We start from the raw sequence: 23,557 nt of genomic DNA, 5'->3' as shown, positions 1-23,557 counted from the left end.
CTGTGTTTATGACCCTAAGATCCTGTAAGTTAATGAACAAACGAAAACATCTGTGCTCTTGCGTAGCAATGCCAAAGGCTCATCAAAATACCAGGGTTTTTTTAGTTCTGTTGACAACTACATGAAAGGGATGCCCACTTTTTACTTATAGTGAAACTTTGAATATATACATTAAATCCTTGCTGCAGTTTGTCCAATGTGTGAATATGCGCCTGTACTAAAGCTTAGAGAAAGGTCACCTATAGCAACCATTTATGTTTTGGAAAAGGTGGTTGCATGGCTACCTTGTCATAACACAATCACCCAATCTTTTTTTTTTCCTTTTTCTTTTCTTTTTTTCTTTTACAAATTTTTTAAAATTTTCTTTTTTGTTTTTGTAATTTTTTTTATTTATCAAGGCAGGTTTTAAAAATTGGGTGCTAAGTGTCGGAGCCCGGATTTGATCCCCAGGTCATCCCAACACTGGAGCCGGTGCTCTTACTCGCTGTGCTACCTGGCCACCCCACAATCACCCAATTTTTAAAAACTTCCCTGGTAAATCAAAGTATCTACTAAGAAGAGACAGATAATTTTGAATAATTTGGTAACACATGGTGGCGGGATGGGGTGGGGCAGATCTTGCTTCCCACTCTGCAATTCATGCATTTCTTTGCTGTGTCTTCAATCCTCTATTATGTTGAAGCTAAAAGCTAAAAATCTGTCCCTTCATCCCATTTGTGTGCTTATGTCATAATAATAATAATAATAATGACTGCATTTTATTCCTCCAAGGAATTAAAAACAGTGGATAGCAATCTTGTGCAATAATTCCTAAAGCCATAGGCCTTTTACCCATTTGATAAAAAGAGAAGGAGATATACGATAGTAATTGCTATGTATGTAAGCTTTAAGGTTTGGAAAGTGCTTTTCATACATGAGTTCACTTGATCTCCAAAGGAACCTTGTGAAGTAAGTAATATAGGTATTTAGTTATCTCCATTTTAGAGATTTCAGGAGACTCCATTTATGTGATTTAGTGGCTTACCCAGGGTCCCATAGCTAGCTTCATGAGATGTTCCTGATGAACCCAGGTTCAATGACATATCCATCACTCCACACTGCCTCTCATTAAAATATTGGTTAGTTGAACACATCATTGGACAAACTATTTTTTGTTTCACAGAAATACAGATAGTGATTTTTATATTGGATCATTGGGAAGCACAGCCAAGGGAGTTTAGTTAATGGTCTTTCTCACTCACCAGGGTTCTTCTGACTTTCATTAACAAAGGCAAATGAGCAGCTACTGAATATCATTCTAATGATACTCAAACCTGAATGTAATTTGTTATTCACAAAATACTATATTATAAACACTAACCAGGAGTCTGTGGGTGTAGCCATTGTTCAGATTTATTTTTAAATCTGGGGAATGTGAGCACTGATGAATGAAACAGTCAAGCTTGTTCATTATCCTTTGGGCTCTCTAGTAGCCTGCCCACTTCTATTAGCAATTGAAGAAACTGAATTCAAATCTTTCTGGGAGAAATGCCAAGGGACTTCATTTTCTGCTTCACACTGGTTTCAATTTGCATTTTTTGTCATTAATGGGTGAAATCCAGTTACGTGTTCTTGGGATTTAAAGTAAGAGTATCAACAGAGTCCCAAACCTCTGGTCAAACCATTTGATCTAAAGTTGGCCCACTCTGCTTTTTCAAATACTGGATATGTTTCTGAACCTCAGTATTAGGTTATGAAAATAACTTCCATTTTTGAGGAATGGGAAAAAGCAGGACATTAGATGGAATAGCTTAATGTCAACACCATCATTATCTGTGATCATGGATATTGGTGTGTAATTATTGGAATCCTAACTACATTACTACTAACTAGCTACAGTAACTAAAGTAGGAATGTGCCAAGTGTGGGTATTCTCTAAAAGCTTCTGATGGTTTGCAAAGCTTAAAAAATTTTTAACTAAAAAAATCATTCATCATTTTGCCAGTCTTGCACCCTAGAAACTAGAAGTGAGTGTCTGGGGCTGAGAGATGTGAGATATCCACCTCTGCTATTGTATCTGATGTGAGGCTACACTACCAAGGCCAAGGTCACATTCATCCAGAAGTGAAAGAATGACCAAATGCTTACTTTGTCCACATGGTATCCAGTTCAGAACGCACCACCAGATGTTAAACATTGAAGTATGATGGTACACATGGAGAAAAGTAATCTGACTGGTTTTCTTCCTCAGAACAAAGAAAATCGTGTCCATGAATTCTATCAGTTTGGAGAAGTAGTACCACCACAGAACTTTAGCTACCTACAAAGTGAAAAAGAAGTTACTTTTGTCCCAGAACAGAGCACCTGTGTGCAGTCTGCACTAGCCTATCATGTATTTATCATGCTTCCCTGAAGTCATTCTCTAACTGTTTCATATGCATTGGCTTTAGCTGCTCAAATAAAGAGAATGATAAGCTAAATCATTTTTTTCCCTCTTCATCTGCCTTCTCACCAAGATTGGGGGGCTGGGGGGATGTTCCTTGATCTTTGTTACTCCAGGTAGGGACCTCAGTGCTTCACACTCTTAATTCCTTTGTAATCCTAAGGTTTGAAAATGCCTTTTCTAAAGTTATTACCTTTCTAACTCTTATACTTACATTTGAGATGCCTCCAGAGGTATTGCGAACATTGATATCCAGAATATCATGGTCTCTTTTCCGCATAATTAATCATAAGATTGCATTGCTTAACATCCATGTAAAAGAGGCTTATTTTGCATAAAGTTTTATACTTCCCCCTAGTTTCACTGTTTGCAAACCCCCTTACCCCAATAAAACCCCAAACCCTCAGAACAGACTTCTGAGTTGGCAACGCTGAAAGAATTGTATGGAAGCTCAAATCCATGATGACAAGAATCATAATTAAAGCAAGTGATACACTGTTAGTTGAGCTATGAATTGGTCCAGACATTCTAGAAAGAAATTTATAAATGTTACTGAACTATGCATATCTTTTGACCTGGAGATACCAAAGAAATCAAAGAAACAGGAAAAGGACTACTATATTTATAGCAACTCTTTTCATAGCAGCAAAGAACTGGAAACTAAGGAGAGTCTCATCAATTGGGAGATGGCTGAATAAGCTATGGCATAAGAATATAATGGAATATTATTGTGCTATAAGAAATAAAGAAAGATGGTTTTTTTGTTTCAAAATTTAGTATTTTATTTTCCCAATTACATGTAGAATAATTTTTTACATTCATTCTTAAAATTTTTGAGTTCCAAATTCTTTCCCTCCCTTCTTCATCTCCTCCCTCCTTTAGAAGGCAAGCAATTTGATATAGATTATACATGTACAGTCTTGCAAAATATATTTCCATTTTAATCATGTTGTGAAAGAAAACAAACCAAAAAAAACCCCTAGAAAAATAAAGGGAAAAAAAAGTATGCTTTGATCTGCATTCAGACTCCATCAGTTCTTTCTCTGGATGTGGAGAGCATTTTTCATCATAAGTCCTTTGGAATTGTCTTAGATCCTTGTACTGCTGAGAATAGTTAAGTCATTCACAGTTGATCATTGTACTATATTGCTGAAACTGTGTACAATGTTTTCCTGGTTCTGCTCACTTTGCATTAGTTCATTTAAGTCTTTCCAGGTTTAAGAAAGATTATTTCAAAGAAACCTGGAAAGATTTGCATGAAGTGAACAGAACAAGGAGGACTTTACAAATATTAACATTGTAAAAACAAACAACTTAGGCCTAAGACTTCTAATCAATACAGTTAACCACCATGATTCCAAAGGACTGGTGAAGCATGCTACCTACTTCTGACCAGAGAGGTAATGGACTCACATTGCAGAATGGAACCTATATTTTTTGACTTAGCCAATGGAAGAATTTATTTTGCATGACTATGCATATTTGTTAAAGGCCTTTTGTTTCACTTTTGTGTGTGTGTGTGTATGTGTGTGTATATCATGTGTGTGTGTGCACACAGAGGAGGTGGGGGAGAATGAGAAGTAAGAGAGAAAATAAATTTTTAAAATGAAAAATTAAATTAAATTTAGAAAATTAATGCAAGTGATAAAGAATTATATGAGAGGTGTTCCAGAACTGGAGGTAGGTAAATGTCTTGATTTTCAAAAATGAGGAGGCAGATTCTTCAAAACACGTAAGTAGATCAGCGGGATACACATACTTGGATTTCAATGAGGAATTTGACAAAGTCTTTCTTATGATAGCCTCATGAACAAAATGGGAAGATGTAACAGTTAGATATGGACTTGGAACTAGCTGGATAATTGTACCAGTGATGACTAATGGACTGATCTTGGCCTGGAGGGATGTCTCTAGGGCTGCAGAATTCTGTATTTCACTTTTTTCTGTTAATTTTTATCAATAACTTGTATTTCTCATAATTACATTTGTATCTCCAGCACCTTACACATCATAGATGCTTAATAAATGCTTGTTAATTGATTGATTGAAGAAGACATAGTCAATTAAACAAATTCAACAAATATTTATTAGTCACCTATTATGAAGAGGAAGATTGCAGCTAGGTGGTACAATGGCTAGAGCACTGGGCTTGGAATCAGGAAGACTCTTCTTCCCAAGTTCAAATCCAGCCTCACACACTTAGCTGTGTGACACTGGGCAAGTCACTTAACCCTGTTTGCCTCAGTTTCCTCATCTGTAAAATGAAATAGAGAAGGAAATGGCAAACCTCTCCAGCATCTTTGCCAAGAAAACCTCAAATGGGATCACAGAGAGTCAGACACAATTGAAACAAAGAGGAAGAGGAGGGTATACTGCCTTTGAGAGATTTCAGGCTGAAACAAAGGTCCATCTTGTTAATACCAACATTTTTCTAGTGTTGTAAATCATAGAATAATATAGTCTCCAAAGAACTGAAAATGGATAATAGAGAGGCCCATGATATGTATAACACATCAAAAACAAAGAATCATGAAAGAGAAGTGGAGTAAAGGATGACGTTAAACAAATATATGAACAAAAGAAAGTGAAGGTTTATTGATGGACAATTCATCACCTGACCCAACTAGGTGGTACAGTGGATAGAGTATTGGGTCTGGAGTAAGAAAGGCCTGAGTTCAAATATGATCTTGGATACTTAATAACTGTGTGACTCTGGGCAAGTCACTTGACCTCTTTTTGCCTGTTTCCTCATTTGTAAAATGGGGATAACAGCAGCACCTGCCCTGAAAGCTGTTGGGGGGTTTGACTAAGATAATAATCGTAAACTGCTTAGTACAGTGCCTGGCACATAGTAATAAGCATCATATACACGTTAGCTATTATTATTTACTTCACTAGTATCCCTGTAATGATAGGAGAAATCAAAGAGCAGGTTAAGTGGATCTCCTATGGCAAACTTATAGGAAGACATGGGCAAGAATAACACAGAGGAGGGCCAGGCACAGATGGGCAGCCACCAGCACAACGGCCTCACTGGAGATCTGAGATCACAGATTCATATATATATATACACACACACACACACACACACACACACATATACATACATATATTCATTTACATATGTACTAGGTGCTGGAGACAGAAATATAAAAAGTAAAGTCTGCCCTCAAAGAACTTACATCTTCCTAGATGGCATGCTTATCAGACTTAGAGAGGCCATGAAGCTTGGAGAGACTGTCAAATGATTGGATGAGAAGATCAAAACCTCAAAAGATTTCAACAGTCAGCTAGCATTTATTAAACACATAGGATGTTCTGGGCACTCTGCTAAGCACTGTCATGATAGCACAAATCTACTAAGGTGAAGTTTAATACACACAGAGAGAATCCTATATTTGAGTTTACAAGAACATCAACTGGGGAAGGGAGATTGAATAGTGAAAAAGATCTGAGGATTTTAGTGGACTGAAAACTCATAATCAGTTAATAATGCTACTTTAATAGAAGCAGTGTTCAGAATGAGAGAGGTTATAGTTGCTCAATATTCTGTACCAAATATTTTAGGAAGAACATTGATTAAGTGGAGTGCCACCAGAAGAGGGCCACCAGGAATGCAAGGAGACTAAAAGAAAAGCCATCTAAAAATAGGTTGAAAGAACTGGGGATTTTAGCTAGGATAAGCAGAGATTAGTAGAAGACATTAGAGCTACCTTCAAGTATTTAAAGGATTGTTATGTGTAAGAGTGATTAGACACCTTTTATGTCTCCTGAGTGGGCAGAACTAGGTTGTAGATGTAGAGCTTGAAAGGACTTTAAAGGACATTGAATCTAACTCTCCTCATTTTATAGATGACCCAACTGAGGGATTAAGTAACTCACACAGCTAGTAAACATCTGAAGCAGAACTTGAACCCAAGTCTTTTTAACTCTAAGTCTAGTGTTCTATCTACTATTCCACACTACCTCTTCCCCAAATTTCACCTGGATTTAAGGGAAAAAATTTCCTAATAATTATATGAATCCAAAAGAATAGAATGTCCCAGGAGGTATTTTTGAAGTATAATCTGGGTGACTTCTTGTCAGGGATGTAGGAGAAAGGGTTCCTGCTCAAGTATAATGACAGCTCACATTTACATACCACTTTTACGTTTTTTAAAGTGCTTAATATCTTACTTAATCTTTACAATATCCCTGAGGTACATGCTACTATTATCCCCATTTTTCAGATGAGGAAGTTGAGATTAAGTGACTTGCCCAGTATGTGTGGGAGGAGAGGATTTGAACTCAGGCCTTATTTATTCTAGCAGCTCTATCTACAATAGGCCAAGCTGACTCTCTAGTATGGATTTGACTAGATGACTTCTGAGGTTTCTTCCAACTTTGAGATTCTGTGATTACTGTGTAGACACATAGAAATGTAAAAGATGGCAGAGACAAAGAGTCAAAGGGCTGTACTCGAGGACCTAGAGAGCCACATTATGGCCTCAAGGCTGTAGGTTCCCCAACCCTAGACTGGATAAAATGAACATTTAACATTTCTATTTGACTAACATTTCTAATTCACCAGATAAAATTCACATTAACATTTCTGTAATCAGTGAGATGATGTCACCATCCCCCACTCTTGATCTCCCTATGCTTCTAACACAGTTGATCCAAGATGAAAAACTTGTTGCTTTTCATGAAACATGTTCCAACTATGAGAAATCTCAAAAATGATATTCTACTCTTACCAAAGACAGAAATCCCCCTCCTGCCCAACTCCACCACAGTGGGCAAACCCAAGGAGAAAAACCCCTCTGTCTCACAGAGAAGCCTATATAGAGCTGTCGGTTTTCTATTTGAGGCTCACCCGGATATCCGCTTCTCCCGCACTGACGAGATTCTGACATTGTAAGTTGTAGCCTCCTTCCCAAGTGGCAAGAATGAGCTGGCAGAAAAAAAAAAAAAGGAAAAGATTAAAAAATAGCAGAAAGTGAGTCTAAGCAGACTCACTCGTTCATGTTTTCTATTGGCATTTATTCAGGAAAATGACCAGAACTGGGGCTTGTGCCAATTCATTCTTAAATGGATACTATCAAAGGACTTGATTCTTGCTTTTGAACTGAATTAATTGATTATATTACATACTATCTGCTATATAAAACTTTTAATAATCTATAGCTGTTCAGTAACTTATAATTTGGATGACATTGGGTAGAAATATAGTTTTATATGTTTAGAAATTATCTAGCCCTGTTTTCACCAATCTCTTATTCATCAGAATTATCTCTTGCATGAAAATTTAAGGATGCTTAACTTAAACATCAAAATCAACTTTTTTCTGTCTTGAAAAAACTAGGAAAAAACCTGTTTTCTTTTTCCTTCTATTAATTGCTGAGGTTTAAAATATACTTTACTAACTTACAAATTGATTGAGTATGGGTTACAGAGCAGTTATGCTTGGAATGTGCTTAGCATACTGTATTGTGTATAAGAAATAGTCTCTGGATGTAGTTTGAAAATCTGTGCAGTTTTTAAATGACATGCCTTTAATGAAACAATCCTTCCTTCTCCACCCCCTATCCCTCCCACTTCTTGGATCTGCATCTATTTTAATTAGTTGTCCAAGACAACTAAGTGACAAAGAAAGTGATCTTCCCAGCCAGTCCCTGAAAAGAAACTATTGATTCCAGTTTCTACAGTTGGATAAGAAACTTTTTTTTCCCTTTTTTGCATCTTGTTTCTATACCGTTTGTCACAGAACACCTTTTATCTGCAAAACTCCCCATTCATCCCTATACATATAATTTTTATTTTTTTCTCAATTGCATATAAACAAAAATTTTTACCATTCATTTAAAAAAAAATTTGAGTTAGGTATTCCCTCTCTCTGCCCCTCCTCCTCTCCTTGAGAAGACAAGCAATTGGATATAGATTATACATGTGTAGTCATGCAACAAAATTCTGTATTAGTTGTGTTGCAAAAGAAAATGCCAACCAAAAAAACCCCCCAAGAATAATAAAAAGGATGCTTCAATTTGCATTCAAACTCCATCAGTTTTTTTTTATCTGGAAGTGGATAGCATTTTTCATTAGTCCTTCAGAATTGTCTTGCATCATTAAATTGTCAAGAATGGTTAAGTCATTCACAGTTGCTCATTGTACAATATTACTGTTACTGTGTACAATGTTCTCCTGATTATTTCATTTTGTATCAGTTCTTCCCAGGTTTTTCTGAAAGTATCCTGCTGGTCATTTCTTACATCACAATTCCATCACAATCATATATCACAACTTGTTCAGCTATTTCCCAATTGATGGACATCCCCTCAATTTCCAATTTTTTGTCACCACAAAAATGGCTACTATAAATATTTTTGAACACTTAGGCTTTTTTCCCCTTTTATCTCTTTGGGGGTACAGATCTGGTAGTAGTAGTATTGCTGGGTCAAAGGATATGCAAAGTTTGATAGAGTTTTGGGCATAGTTGCAAATTGCTCTCCAGAAAGGTTGGATTAGTTCATAACTCCACTAACAATGCATTAGTTTCCCTATTCCTGCATACCCTCCTTTTCCTTTTCTGTTGTATTTATTGTTTAGCAATTTTTTTCAGTCATGTCTCTTCATGAGCTCATTTGGGGTTTTCTTAGCAAAGATACAGGAGTGGTTTGCCATTTCTTTCTCCAGTGCATTTTATACACAAGGAAACTGAGACAAACAAGTTAAGTGACTTGCCCAGGGTTCCACAGTTAGCAAGTGTCTGAGGTGGGATTTGAACTCAGGAAGATGAGTCTTCTTGCCTCCAGACCCAGCCCTCTATCCACTTAGCTGTCATATAAGCCAATCTGGTAGGTGTGAGGTGGTACCTCAGGGTTATTTTAATTTGCATTTTTCTAAACAACATTTTTTTTTAGAATTTAGAACATTTTTTTTCATATGAATCCATTAGTGTCTTGTGATCAGATACTTGAGACACTATGAAAAAGAAAGGTATTTCCACTTTGTTATATATCTCCTGAAGATCCACCTCTTTTCTTTGGATGGATTCCAGACTCATAGACTTTTGATTCAGAGAAATCTAGGGCAGATGGAATTTATATTTCTCCTTGGATACTGGTGGGTTTGTTTGTTGTCTTGTAAAAAGCTGTTTCTTTAACGGATTTGTGATTTCATTGGTGAGATTGCTCCAGCCACTGACAGAGATCACAACTACTCCTCACTTCAGTAAATGATTTAATGAATTGCTGTGGCCCCAAACCCCCATCATCACATGATAGCTATCCTTCTGCTGATAAACTCAGCTAGTCTGGTCCTTCAGGTATAGACACATGATCTGTTGTCAGGCCTCTGCTTGAAGATGATCTGGCTTGGTAGGACCTGCCAGTGCTTTTGCTCTTTGAAAACCCAAAGTGACCTCCAAGCCTTGTCCATAAAATAGAGAACTAGAGTCCCCCAAGATAGCTGGTACATGGCATTTCTGCCTAAAGCAAGGGTCAGCAAACTGGTCTGCTAGTCAGATGGGGCCCAATCCCAGTATATGAACAACTCTCAAGCTAACAATGGTTTTTACACTTGTAAATAAAGTTTATCATATTTGAAAATGTAAAAGCTATTCTTAGGGCCATACAAAAAAACAGGCAGTTGGCCAAGTGTGACTGGTGAAGCATGTGGCCAGGTAGTTAGCCTATCCTTAACCTAAAGAATTCAACTGCAAGAAAAGTTGCATAAGCCTGACACAGAAATAGGTCATTAATCTCTAGTACAATGTATCCAGATGTTTTCCACTCCCATCATCCAGTGGAAGTAGATACACAATCATCACCAGGGTTCAAGAGTCTTCGATGGGTTTCTTTTTGGTCTCTGCAACACATCTGAGCTTTGGATAATTTCAGGGGAGAAAATCAGGGAGGTCATTCTTATAACAAACTAAATGTACTTGGAAGGAAGCAAAAGCAATGCAATGTATATCTCTGTTCCATAAGGCCTTGTGGATATTTTCTTCTTCTTTTTTTAAAGCAGTTGGGGCTAAGTAACTTGCTCAAGGTTACACGGCCAGTTTTTTTTGTGTGGGTGTTAAATATCTGAGGCCAGAGCCAATCCTGGGTCCTCCCGACTCTGGGCTGACATTCTTACTTACTGCACCACCTAGCTGCCCTGAGGATATTTTCTTTTAAATGTTTTAAATTTAAAAAACATTTTAAATGCCTTGCATTTGGAAAAAAGGGATTTTCTTGAATTAGTATGCCTAATGCTATACCTTCATTGGCTATGTAAATTATCACTCGGAGGAGACCAAATATTGATTAATGTCCTAGGAACACAATAAAGTGAAGTCTTTCATGATCTCTTGGGACTTAAGAAAAATTGCACTTTTACTAGTGATATTTTTAGAGAAATGCTTATGGGTTTAAACAACACCTTTCCTCCCAGGATACAGGAACCCAAGGATTTCTAAGTGGTTTTATAAAAGAAACTTAGTTTCATCTACCACCTCAAATGGAGGTGAGCCTTCTTTCTCTTGCAAAACAAGAGACGGCACATCAACAACTGAGATGGGCATCCATTTTCTAAGAGGAAAAAAAAAAGACTGAAGTTTATTTTATTTGCATAGGTCAAATCAGGTTGGGGCGCTGGCCTACCCACAGCAAAAGATAGTAAAAGTAATAATACTGATTCTCCACAGATCCAAGGCCCTATGGCAATGACCTTAACCTTCCATATTATATATTCATGGCCCTCTCCCAGGTATAACCCTATCAAAACTGCTGTAAACCACGAAAGAAATATATGTTCAGTATCTGCTATTCAGTTGCTATTCTTTTCCCTCCCTCCCCCCCTTTTCCCTCCCATCCCTTTTCCTAATTCCAGATATTCTTTTCCTGATAAACCTCATTTCTGGTCCGACATTAAGTTCTTGAACTATGAGTGATTTTTAAAAAATCAAAGTCACAGAGTAGTAAGTTATCTTAAAAGATAAGTGACACTGTCTTTTTCCCTGAAAGAGAAGGAAGGGTTACAGCCAAGTGACCTTGGATCAATAACTGCTCTGGACCTTTGTCTTTGGGATGGGAGTGAATAAAGGCTCTGTAGCTTTTACTGGTCACCTGTGTTGGTAGCTATATAGCATCCAGGAAACTAGTTGTATATTTAGCAATAGGGGGGAAATGAAGGGAAAAGAAATAAGAAATTTCTGTGAATATGGGTTGGAAAAGGAAAGAAAAATAAGCAAATGAGAAAAATCAATGACAGGATGGAACAGGGTGTGCTATGAATCACAAAATTTAAAAACAGGAATGATAAAAAGAGAAAAACTCTGAAGGACGATATGTCCAGTGTGTTCCCATGAAGAGTGAAAGTATAGCTAATCTCTCAGGGACAAATATCAGATTTTTTAAAAAATGTAACCCTGGAGAATGTAAGAGTTTTAAATAGCATTCAATTTGAGGCAGGAGTTACATTTAATTGCTTCTGAGGGTTTTTTTGTTTGTTTGTTTTTCATTGCAACTATCTTTGGTTGTCTGCTTCTACTTCTCCAAATCTGACAGAAAATACCTTCAAGGCTCAATTCAATTCCCAATTGCTCCATGAAGAACCCAGTCCCTGATCACAGATCATAGAATCATAGGTTTAGATCTAAAAGGGGCTTTAGAGATTATGTGGTGTAACCTTCTCATCTGAGAGGAGGAACCTGAGGTGGGGAGAAGTTATCCATGTAGCCAAAGCTACATGAGTTGTAAGTAGCCAAGGTAGGGTTTGAACTCAAGTTCTCTGACTCCAAATGCAGCACTCTCCCTTGTACTGAGCCAAGCTCTACCTTCTCCAAATTCCTATTGCATTTATCTGTACCATTCACTTACATATATTTGAACCATTTGTTTATATAATATATACAATATATATCTGTCCCATATGTATATGTAAATATTCTAGACCTGCGATTTCTTTAGGGTAGGGAACTCAGAGAGAAAACTCCTGCAGCCAGTCAATCCTACAGACAAGCATTTAGAGATTGACAACTGGACATTCTGTGCTAGAAGGAGGGCTAGAAATGAAAGTCTTCTAGACTTTGAAGGCTAGTTCTATCTGCCATAGGATGCACTGGTGTTTCTTTGCACTTCATATGTTACTTGGTACTGTTAAATTTCTTATAATGTGTGTTTATCTTATTTTTCAAACTAGACTGTATGGTCCTTAATGTCCACAACTTTGTATTATACTTCTTACACACAGATCTTTATACCTTAAGGCACCTATCACAGTGTCTTATACATAGTAGACCATCAGTAAGTATATGCTGGTGGATTGAAAATTAATATTTTTACTTATAAATAATGGTCAATAGTCAATAAACATTTATTAAGTGCCTACTATGTGCCGGGCACTGTGCCCATCACTAGGGATACAAAGAAGGGCAGAAGATAGTCTGTGTCTTTAGAGTTCACAACCTAATGGGGGAAGACAACACCTAAAAGGAAGCTGAAAAGCGAGGTGATGAAGTCCTATAGTTTGGGTGAAAAATGATGAAATGACTGTCCTAGGGAAAGAAAAAGAGAGAGGTAAATGTGAGGAGTCAATATTATACTGACTTCTTGATAGTACAGTAAGTGTATTCTCACAGTATTCACTCCTCAATTCAGACTTACACAGCCAGTCTGCATGATGGCAAGAAACATGCTAGAAGCAGCTTCACCTTTGCAAAACTATTCAGCAACTTTGTGGCTGGGTGGAAAAAATGGCCACAGGAAAAAAAATAGATTTTCCTCTTCCCTGACCTGCCCCAGGTCGTGTCCTATTCTGAGGCTGCACATGGCCAGTCATGTCTGCTGAACTGAGTGCTGAGGATCCTGACTTCCTAAGGAATAGTCAGGACACATAAGGTACAATATAAGTTGCTAGGGCCAACCCTAGAGCATCAAGGTTGGGTCAAATCATGCTATGCATGTCGGGGTAAAGGCACAGCACTAGTTCTTAATCTAACAGATGTTCAATAAGCCAGTTACAATGTGAAAGGAACTGTGCTAAAAGTGGGTTAGAAGAATGAGAGCTAGCTTGTCCTCAGGGAGTTTATGCTCAAGTAGAGAGATGCTGGGTACACAAATACAATATGACTTGGGCTGTGTAGCTCAAAAAAAAAAAAACCTAAGAGATCTTAGAATGTAGGAAGTAAAAAGGACAAATTCAATATGTAAGGAATGGGTTTTGGGAAAGAGGTTACAAATAGAAAGTGCTCAGAGATTCAGAGAGGCAGAAAGTGACTTCTAACTGGGGGAATAGGGACTTTCTGGAGGAGGTGATATCTGAATTAGGTCCAGATGGAAAAGAAGGGTTTCAACAGGTAGAAAAGTGGAAGGAGTGATTTTAGGCCTGCACAAATGCACTGAACTCAGAAAGGGCAAGGAGGAGAATGAAGAATGGTCAATATTGAAATTAGAATTCCTGAAAGGGAATAAAGTAAATAAGGGCTGGCAAGAGATAATAGAGTTAAAGTATAGGGCAGAAGTTCTTAATCAGCGTGTGTGTGTGTGTGTGTGTGTGTGTGTGTGTGTGTGTGTGTGTGTGATGGACCCCTTTGGAAGTCTGGTGAATTATGGATCCCTTCTGAGAATAATATTTTTAAATGCACATTATAAAACACATGAAATTACAAAGGAAATTAATTACAGTGAGCTATAGTTATCAAAAATACTTTGTTAAAAAAAAAAAGTTCATGGACCCCAGGTTAAAAATCTCTGGTGGAGAGGGACTAAATATCAGGGTAAGGAGTTTGTATTTTATATTGTAGGCAATAAGAACCCACTGAAGTTCTTTGAATGGGGGGGTGGCATGATCAGATTCTGATATTAGGAAGATTACTTTGGCAAGAATGTTTGAGATGGATTAGAGAGGCAGGAGATTGTTATTTTTTAGGAAGTAGTTTCAATGAGAATGGAAAAGGGATGCATTTGAAAGACACTGGAGGCAGAATCCTCATGACTTGACAGTTGATTGAGTATGGGAGGTGAGAGAAGAAGAAGAATCGAAGATGACAGTGTGGGAGATTGAGTAGTAAGGAGATAGGACAATGCATATGCAGACTACTCTAGAAGTTTGACAGTGAAATAAAAGAGAATAATAGCTAGAGAAGATAGCAGAGTCAAGGGAAAAACTGAGAGGTATTAGAAGGCATGGGCAGACTGAGTAGCAGATTTGTAAAATGAAGGGAAGGAATTAGTAGAGATAGGAACTACTGGATTAAAGATGAGAAATACTCCAACATTTACATTAAATCAGGTTACAATCGTAATCAAAGATGGGGGGGGGTGGAGGGTCAGCTATAAGAGTTGACTACACACTACTTGGCAGCAAGAAGTATCTTCATTCAGACCAGTTTTATTCATTACTTGTATATTTTATATTGATACTGCCTTCTTCCAAACAACAAGGCTAGCTTGGGTTTAAGTAGAGTTGACTATGTGTGTGGTCTCAGAGATAGAACTGTTAAATGTTCCATAAATTACGTTCTCCATTCACTGACAGATATCTGAAATTCCCATTAGAAATTCATTCCTTTACGTCAAGGTTTTGATCCCAGTTCAAAGGTATATCACAAATGCTTGCTGAATGATTGGAAAAGTTACACTTTGAAGTCATTATGAATCATATCTTAGCACGAGAATGAGTTTTTTAGATCCTTTTTCAGTCAGTTAGTGTTAAGCTTGGTGCAAAGTACTGGGAATACAAATACAAGCAGAAAGATAATCTTTGCCTTCCAGGAGTTTACATGCCAATGAAGGAAGACAGCATATAAAGGGAAGCTAAAAAAGGTGGTGTGGGAGGGAAATGAAAGAAGGTATTCAGTGTTGAGACAAGATAGAGGAGTCTAGATTGCAGCTTCATGGGAAAAAAGAGATGGTTAGACTAGGGCTCCCCTTTAAATGAAGGCTCTGAGAGGAGCCATCCTGAGTATATTTCTGAGGTTTGAATTCTAGGACTGAAGGCATCCTCCAATATGAGGAGTTTCGGGGTCATGATGGAGGCATTCAGATTGTGACCTGAGAATGGGTTTTAATATGGAGGTGCTAAAAGTGTCAGCAAGGAATGACAAAGACAGAAAAAGGCCATCAACTCCACCCAAACTGAAGCCTGAATTTCCCTGGCTCCCAGTTTTCTTGGCCCTGTTTTTAGCAGAGGAGTGACATGCCCCAGGGGGTTCATTTAAGGTTTTCAGAAGAAATTCTTGGTGGTATCTGTGTAAAATAATGAATGATTCTGCTGGCAGGACAACCAGTACTTGTTTTTGCTCTTGTAAAAAAGCCCAAGTCTGGTGCTCTACAAAGGAATGGGAAGTGTGGGATGTCATGGGGGCAGCTACAAAGGAGCTGGAATGTCTTCTCACACTTCCAGGGGTCACTCACCAGGCACAGAGATGCCATTGAGCCGGCTTCACAGAGATGCTGGGAATGCTTTTCAAGGAAACACTGGACTGTCCTGAAAGCAAACTGAGCTAGCACTGACTCACTTATCTATACTGTGGAGAGGATGCTTGCGTAAAAAGAATTTAAAGGTCACCCAGCAGCCCCATTTCGGACTTCTGGTTTCACTGATGTCCTTCCCATCTCCATCTATCCAAAACAGTTAATGGGGAGGAAATTGTAGGATACAAAGCAGAATCTTTCTTCTCTCATCCTTCTTTAGAGAAGCGAGAATCAGTAGATAAAATAGCATAAAACAAAAGCAAAAAAGACAAGGAAAAGAATCAATGAATTTCTGTATGCAATGAACAAACTGGGCATGATGTTTTTCATCCATGAATTGAGTTGATGATATATGTGGTAGTTATTTCCCAGGGTTCTTGTGAGAATCCAAGGAAATAATTTGAAATATATAATGCTTTGTAAACCTTAAAGAGCTATATTTAAATTTCAGCTATTCTTAGCAGCAGCAGCAGCATTATTATTAAGCTGTTAGAAGAAACCTCACATAGGGCGGCTAGGTGGCACAATAAATAGAGCACTGGCCCTGGAGTCAGGAGGACCTGAGTTCAAATCCGACCTCAGACACTTGACACACTTAGTAGCCATGTGACTTTGAGCAAGTCACTCAACCCCAATTGCCTTCCAAAAAGCAAAAAAAAAAAGAAGAAATATCACAGAGTATTAGAACTTAAAAGGACCTCAGAGACCATTTTGTACAATCCTAGTATGTTATAGGTGAGGAAACTGAAGTCCAAAAGTGCCTTGCTCAAAGTCATATATACACATGTATGTATGTGTGTTTTTGCTGTATATATACATATATAATCCCTAAACAAACCGAACAAGCTGGGAAACAATCCTCTGAGCATAGGAAGAGTAGAAAGATTCTAAGAGTTGTGGACAACAAGTTTTAAAAAATGAAAAACAAAGCTAAATGAGTCTAAAACATATTGATATTAATTAACTAATTCATTCATGGATTGATTCATTCATTCAACAGATGGTAGCATGCCAAAGTGATATTCCCACTCCACTTGACATTATTTGTGGGTCTTGGCTCTACATTTTAAGAGGGCATGGAGAACTTTGAGAAGAACAACAAAAATTATTAAAGGTTTTAAAACAGAACCTATTAGGACAGGCTAAAAGTGTTAGGATTGCTTTATCTATAAAGAAGCCTAAATCTTTTGGTTACTAACAGCTCTGAAACTTCATAGTTGTATGACTGAGCAATTTAGTTTTTTGGACTTTAACTATATCATCTGCAAAATAAGGGTGATAAAGAGTAGAGTGGTGGTATCAAATTCAAATAGAAATGGAGGTCATGAAGTGGTCCATAAGGATCTCTGCAGGCCATGTAATGACTTAGAAAATCACAAATTAACATTATTTCTGTTTTATTACATTTTTATTTAGTTTGTTAAATATTTCCCAATTATATTTTAATCTGGTTCAGGCTATACTTGGTAGTGTGGTGGGCTGTTTATGGCTAAGGCAGAAGGTTTGCCACCTCTGGACTAGAACATCTCTTGTATCCCTTCCCACTCTAACATTTTATAGTTCTACAAATCCATCAAATCTCATAGAATCTTTAGAAGTTGAAAGGGATTTCAACATGAAATGTGACAAGTGGTCATTCATATTCTGCTTTTAGAATTCTCCCAAAGGAAACTCATTATTTCCTGAGCCCATTCCACTTTTGGGACAATTTCCTAATTGTTAGGAAATCATTCCTTACATCAAATATAAATTTTGCCTTTTTTGCAACTTTTGCACATTGCTCCTCACTGTCATTTAGAGTCAAACAGAGCAAGTCTAATTACTCTTCTATGCTGTAGTCCTTTAAATACTTAAAAACTGCCTTTCTATTACTTCCCAAGTCTTCTCAGTTGGTAATCTGTTTTGATGAAGAAAAGAAAATGGATCTAAATTACTGCAGTTGAAACAGAATTTAGAGATAAGGAAGACTTCCTGAAGGAAACCTATCAAAAACCAGAAGTTGCTCAGATCTTCAGAAATACCAGATAGGTCCCCCTTGGGTACTACTACTGCATCTCTCAGAAAGCAAGGGAGCCAGATTATAAGTGACCTTTGAAAATGATTCTGCTCTGAAATTTTCAGTAAGTCACATATTACTAATTAAGTACTTGTTCTTTGCCAGGCACTCTACTAAGTAATGGAATCATAGCTTTGACTGAATGAAAACTTACCTCTACAAGCATATATAGAGAGAGTAATGTGATGCCAAGATTATAGAAAATGAGGATACCCCTGAGAGAAAGCGCAGGCCTGTTCTTCATATACTTGTTACCCAACCATATGGAAAGTAGATATATTACAGTAAGGAAAAAAGTAGGAAGGTAGGAATCCAACATGAGCCATCCTCTGACCCGAGCATCTGAAAAGAAACACACACACACACACACAGATTACTGAGTAAGAAAGATAAGTATGACTTGCTGAATTTTATGCTCTCTATTTCAAAGGATATAAAAATTCAGTTGGGAGAATACTTCGGTCAAACATATAAGGAAAAGGGGTGGCTAGGTGGTGCAGTGAATAGAGCACCAGACCTGGAGTCAGGAAGACCTGAGTTCAAATCTGGTCTGAGACACTTAACACAAAAAACTAAAGAGGTGACCTTGGGCAAGTCACTTAACCCCAATTGCCCCACCCTCCCCCTCCAAAAAAAAGGCAAATAAAAAGATATAAGGAAGAAAAGTAAATCATCTTTACATCTCAGTTTAAATGTCCCAAACATTCCAGTTTAAGTGTCCTGAAATTATATGCCCTTTAATGTAAGAAACATGTTAATGCCAACCCTCTGATCATATTGTATATAATAAGTCCTATCTATACGGTGCTTTAGGTTTACAAAATGCTTTAGTCTTGCAACAATTGTGCAATAGGAGGTAGTGCAAGTCTCATTATTCCCATTTTAGAAACAAGGAAATTGAGACTTTAGAGGTTAGTGACTTCCCCATGGAGTCAGTATTCAAATTCAGATCTCTGGATTTCAAGTCTTCCACTCTTAGCTCATTAGACAAAGCAGAAAAAAAAAATTGTTTTTATAGTTATAAGTCAATAGTGCTAAGTACTGAAAGCTGATGATAGCACAGTAGTGAAGGAGAGTTAAATATTTCATTTTTGATGAAAAGGATGCAGGGTGATTAACCCCATAAATTTACCCTATCTCCCAAAAGAAGTATCATTTAACAGAGCACATCTGTATTGAAAGCTTTCTCATCTAACACTTAAATAATAAGACCACAGCTGGCAGGAGAGAAAGTAAACTTCCTGCATGCTGAAACTTTATTTTTATAAGGAGAAAAATTGCAGTTATTTATGTGCATAAACCATTTAAATGAATAAAAAGGCAAAAGGAGTGAAAATCCATGTTTTAAGGAGATCTACTGAACTAATGTAAAAAATTAATGCAACTGATAATGTATATTCTTCTAAAAAGGTATTATGTGCCAAATATTATTTTTTTCTATGATAATTTCTTCTGCTTCTTCTGTATTCATTCAACAAAACACTCATTAAATACCACTGTGTTAAGTGCAGAGATATTATACCTAGTCCCTAACTTCATGATGCTCACAGGCTAGTGAGGAAATAAGATACAAACATATAACTTACAACATAACATTTACATCATAAGAAGGCTTTTAAAGCACAGTGTGTGTTTAGGGTCATAAGCCAGTTTTGCTGGAGAATAGAATGCATGAAAGGTAGTAATATGAACTAGAGTAGAAAGGTAATGTGGAGTCAGAATGTGAAAATCCTTGAATGCCAGACCGAGGAGTTTGAATTTCATTTGGGATGCAGTAGAGAGCCATTTTTGAAGGCTTTTGAACAGGGGGGTTTCTTATCAGATCTATGTAGAAGAAAAATTATGCCTGTAGAAGTTTTCATGATGGCTGAGAGTGAAGAAAGAATTGGGGAATGACTCTTATTCATTCTCATAAATTTAAATGAACTCTTTACATATTTTGGAAATGGGACCAAATTAGAGAAATTTGATATATTTTTTCCCCAGTTAATTGTTTCCATTTTAATTTAGCATTAATGGACTTGTTTGTGCAAAAAACTTTATTTTATGTAATTAAAATTAGTCATTTTATCTTCTGTAATCCTCTCTATCCCTCGCTTGATCATGAACTTTTATTCAGTCTAACACCTAATAAGCACTTTTTCCCATGTTTCTCTAATTTGTTTATGATATAACATTTCATATCTGGTTCATGTAACTATTTGGAACTCATCTTGGTATAAAGTATTGGTCTAAATAGAAATTCTTTCATATTGCTGTCCAATTTTCCCAACAGTTTCTATTAAATAGTGAGTCCTTATGCCAGGAGCTGTTCCAAATGTATAAGAATAAAAGCAATTCCACCAAATGATAAATAGTCTAAGGACATAAATAGCTCTCAAAAGGGGAAACCCAGGTTAACCACTAATTTGGTTCATCACCAAATCACTGATAATTATTTTAAAAAAACAAATTAAAGGATTTAATGAGTTCTACCTCATACCCATCTGTTGGGAAAAAAGGCAAAAAAGGAAAATGATAAGTGTTGGGAAGACTGGGGGAAAATAGGCACATTAATTGACAGACCTGTGAATGGGTATGGGGAACAATTTGAAGTTATTCACAAAAAGTTACTAAATAGTATTTATCCTTTAACTTAGCTATACAATTTCTAGGTCTAAGCCAAACATATATATGCCACAACTCTTTTCTTGTGGTGGCAAAAATCTGGAAACTAAAGAGGTACCCATTAACTGGGGAATGACTGAACAAACTGTAGGATATTAATGTGATAAAGTACTGTTTTGCTATATGAATTAAGGAAATAGATAATTTCAGAGATATAGAAAGTATGAATTGATGGAGTGTGGGGTAAGCAAAACAAGAAGAACAATTTATACTGTAACATCAATGTCATAAAACAAATTATTTTGAAGACTTTTATATTCTTCTGATGAAGAATGAAATGAGAACCAAAAGAACAATTTATACAGTAACAACAACACTGTAAAGACAAACAACTTTGAAAGCTATAAGAACCACGATCAATACAATGACTGACCATCCCTGATTACAAATGATGATAAAATGTGCTATCTCCTGACAGAGAAGTAATAGGTTTAAGGGGCAGAAAAAGATGCATAGAGCAGCTAGGTGGCACAGTGGATAGAGCATTAGGCCTGGAGTCAGGTAGACATGAGTTCAAATCCAGGCTCAGAGCACTTATTAGCTGTGTGACCCCGGGCAAGTCATTAACCCTGTTTGACTCAATTTCCTCATCTGTAAAATGAGCTGGAGAAGGAGATAGCAAACTATTCTAGTTGGTTGATTGATTCTTATTGAGTCAAGGTATAATGTGTCTATGACTGATCAGACCAATCAGAGCTCAGAAGACTCTACTACAGACTGGGCATAAATGGTCCATATGAACATTTGGAGTGGAGATGTCTCTAAATTTGTGAATCTCATGGTTCTTTTGACCTACTGCAATTCTGCTTTGCTCATGGAGCACAGTGCCTTCCTTGATGTGGGAACACCATACTGGGCAGTCCTTTGCCAGTGTCTCCTATATCATGTAGTTGATTCCAAAATTCTTCAGAGAGACCCTGAGAGTGTCCTTGTCTCACTTCTAATTTCTGTATGAATGTTTGTCTTGTGTGAATTCGCTATGATATAGTATTTTAGGCAAATCTACTTTGAGCAATGTGGCCAGCCTATCAGAATTGTGCTCTCTGCAGTAGAGTTTCAATGGATAGCAGTTTGGTTTGAGAAGGGACCTCAGAGTCTAGTACTTTATCTTGCCAACTTACCTTAAGAATCTTCCTAAGACATATTTCCTGTCATGATGTGGGGAGACTGTTTAGGTTTCACAGGCATATAACAATGGGGTCGCCACAATGGCTCTGTAGACCATCAGTTTGGTAAGAAATCTAATACCTTATCTTGCCCACACTTTCCTTTGGGGCCTCCCAAACACTGAGTTAGCTCTGGTAATGTGTACATCAACGTCATCACGTACGTGGGCACAACCCTGGAAAGCATACTACCAAGTGTAACGGCAAACAAAATACTTAGCACCTTGTTTCAGCTATTTAATTATTTAGCACCTTGTTTCAGTTCAAGTTTCTTTTAATTCTTGCCCATGACTATATCAAGTCTTAAGAAACAGAACTTGTGAACCCCAGAATTTGTGAACCCATGTTGCTGATGCAACAGGAAGGGGCAGAACAGGGAGGAGCTAATGACCATATACAAGGGAGAGAGGAGAACTGAGAAGACAGCACTTGTGGTGGCAGAATTGTGAAGGGGAACTTTGTGGTGGCCAGGCACTCTTTCTGTTCTGTGTTGATTTTTGCTCATGATATTTTGTATAAAAGCCTTATATAGAAGGGACCTTACTAGAACCCCTGAAAGAGGATTTTCTTATTGTCTGTTTATAGAAGTCCTGGAGGAGGGTTTCGGAGGTCCTGGGACTTTACTGATGATTTGTGTTGACCTCTTGGACCTTGTTTGTGGGTCTCTGTGATTTCACAGGCAGATAGTGAATTGATGATGGTGCCGGCAATGTGCATGAATGTTGTTTTGGCTCTGTTAAACTTTGTCTTCCCAGAAACAGAAATTGTGAAGGATTTGAGGTGGACTGGACACTCTGAGCTTCAATATGGAACCAGAACTGGACGAGGAGCTGGACAAGGAATTGGATGAGAAGCTGGACAAAAAGCTGAGAGCTGCCTACCTTTGAATCAAGAGGAACCATGGAATCTGAAAGCCAGCCTAAAGATGAAAAGATCTCTCCTTGGATACTTAGTGCTGACTGAGAAGATCATGATTTACTGGAGGTTAGGGGTAGGAGAACTTTGTACTCTACATATTGTACCTCTTTTATTTTTTTTATTTATTTGTTTGTTTTATTGATTACTTTTTTTTGGAGGGGGAAGGTAGGGCAATTGGGATTAAGTGACTTGCCCAAGGTCACCTAGCTAGTTTTTTGTGTTAAGTTTCTGAGGCTGGATTTGAACTCAGGTCCTCCTGACTCCAGGGCTGGTGCTCTATTCACTGTGCAACCTAACCACCCCTATCTTGTACCTCTTAAGGAATCTAATCTCTAATTAAAAAGAAAGAAGACTTTTTGACTAAGAGATTAAGACAATGTGACCTAGGAGTGGAGAACTTGACTTTTGTACTTTGTGTCCCTTAAGGAGGCTTGCTCCTTAGTTATGGACTTATTGAATGATAGTACTTCATGTCCCTTGAGGAGGCTTGCTCCTTAAGGATGACTGAGTTAGAAAATCATGAAATGAGGGTCAACAACCTGACTGAAGAAAATAATACCTTCAAAAATAGACTAACTCAAATGGCAAAAGAAGCTCAAAAAAGCCAATGAGGAGAAGAATGCCTTAAAAAGCCTAATTTGCCAGATGGAAAAAGAATCTCAAAAGCCCACTGGAGAGAATCATTCCTTCAGAATTAGACTGGAGCAAATGGAAGCTAGTGACTTCATGAGAAATCAAGATACTATTAAACAGATCCAAACAAATGAAAAAATAGAAGGCAATGTGAAATATCTCATTGGAAAAACCACAGACCTGGAAAATAGATCTAGGAGAGGTAATTTTAAAATTACTGGACTACCTGAAAACCATCATCAAAAAAAGAACCTAG

At 37.4% G+C, this 23,557-nt stretch overlaps 1 protein-coding gene across 6 annotated transcripts in view; it reads right to left on the bottom strand.

Annotated features, from left to right (window-relative positions):
- Window positions 1-23,557, bottom strand: part of ELOVL2 (ELOVL fatty acid elongase 2) — a 104,564-nt gene that overhangs the window by 7,951 nt on the left and 73,056 nt on the right. For 4 of the 6 annotated variants that reach the window (XM_069103485.1, XM_069103483.1, XM_069103484.1 and 1 more), the window contains 3 exons: window positions 18,072-18,259; window positions 7,278-7,355; window positions 2,128-2,299 (listed from right to left, as the gene is read on the bottom strand). In XM_069103485.1, coding sequence (XP_068959586.1) covers window positions 2,128-2,299; window positions 7,278-7,355; window positions 18,072-18,259 — 438 coding nt within the window. The remainder of the gene's footprint in view (window positions 1-2,127; window positions 2,300-7,277; window positions 7,356-18,071; window positions 18,260-23,557) is intronic. The other 2 variants (XM_069103487.1, XM_069103486.1) reach the window with 1 other exon arrangement.

Source organism: Petaurus breviceps, unplaced genomic scaffold, assembly GCF_028583685.1.
Source record: "Petaurus breviceps papuanus isolate PSGF00001 unplaced genomic scaffold, PetGlider_PUasm1.0 582, whole genome shotgun sequence".
NCBI classification, from domain to species: Eukaryota; Metazoa; Chordata; class Mammalia; order Diprotodontia; family Petauridae; genus Petaurus; species Petaurus breviceps.
The sequence above is the reverse complement of the archived record's forward strand: the minus strand, read 5'-3'. Positions and strand labels throughout refer to the sequence as shown.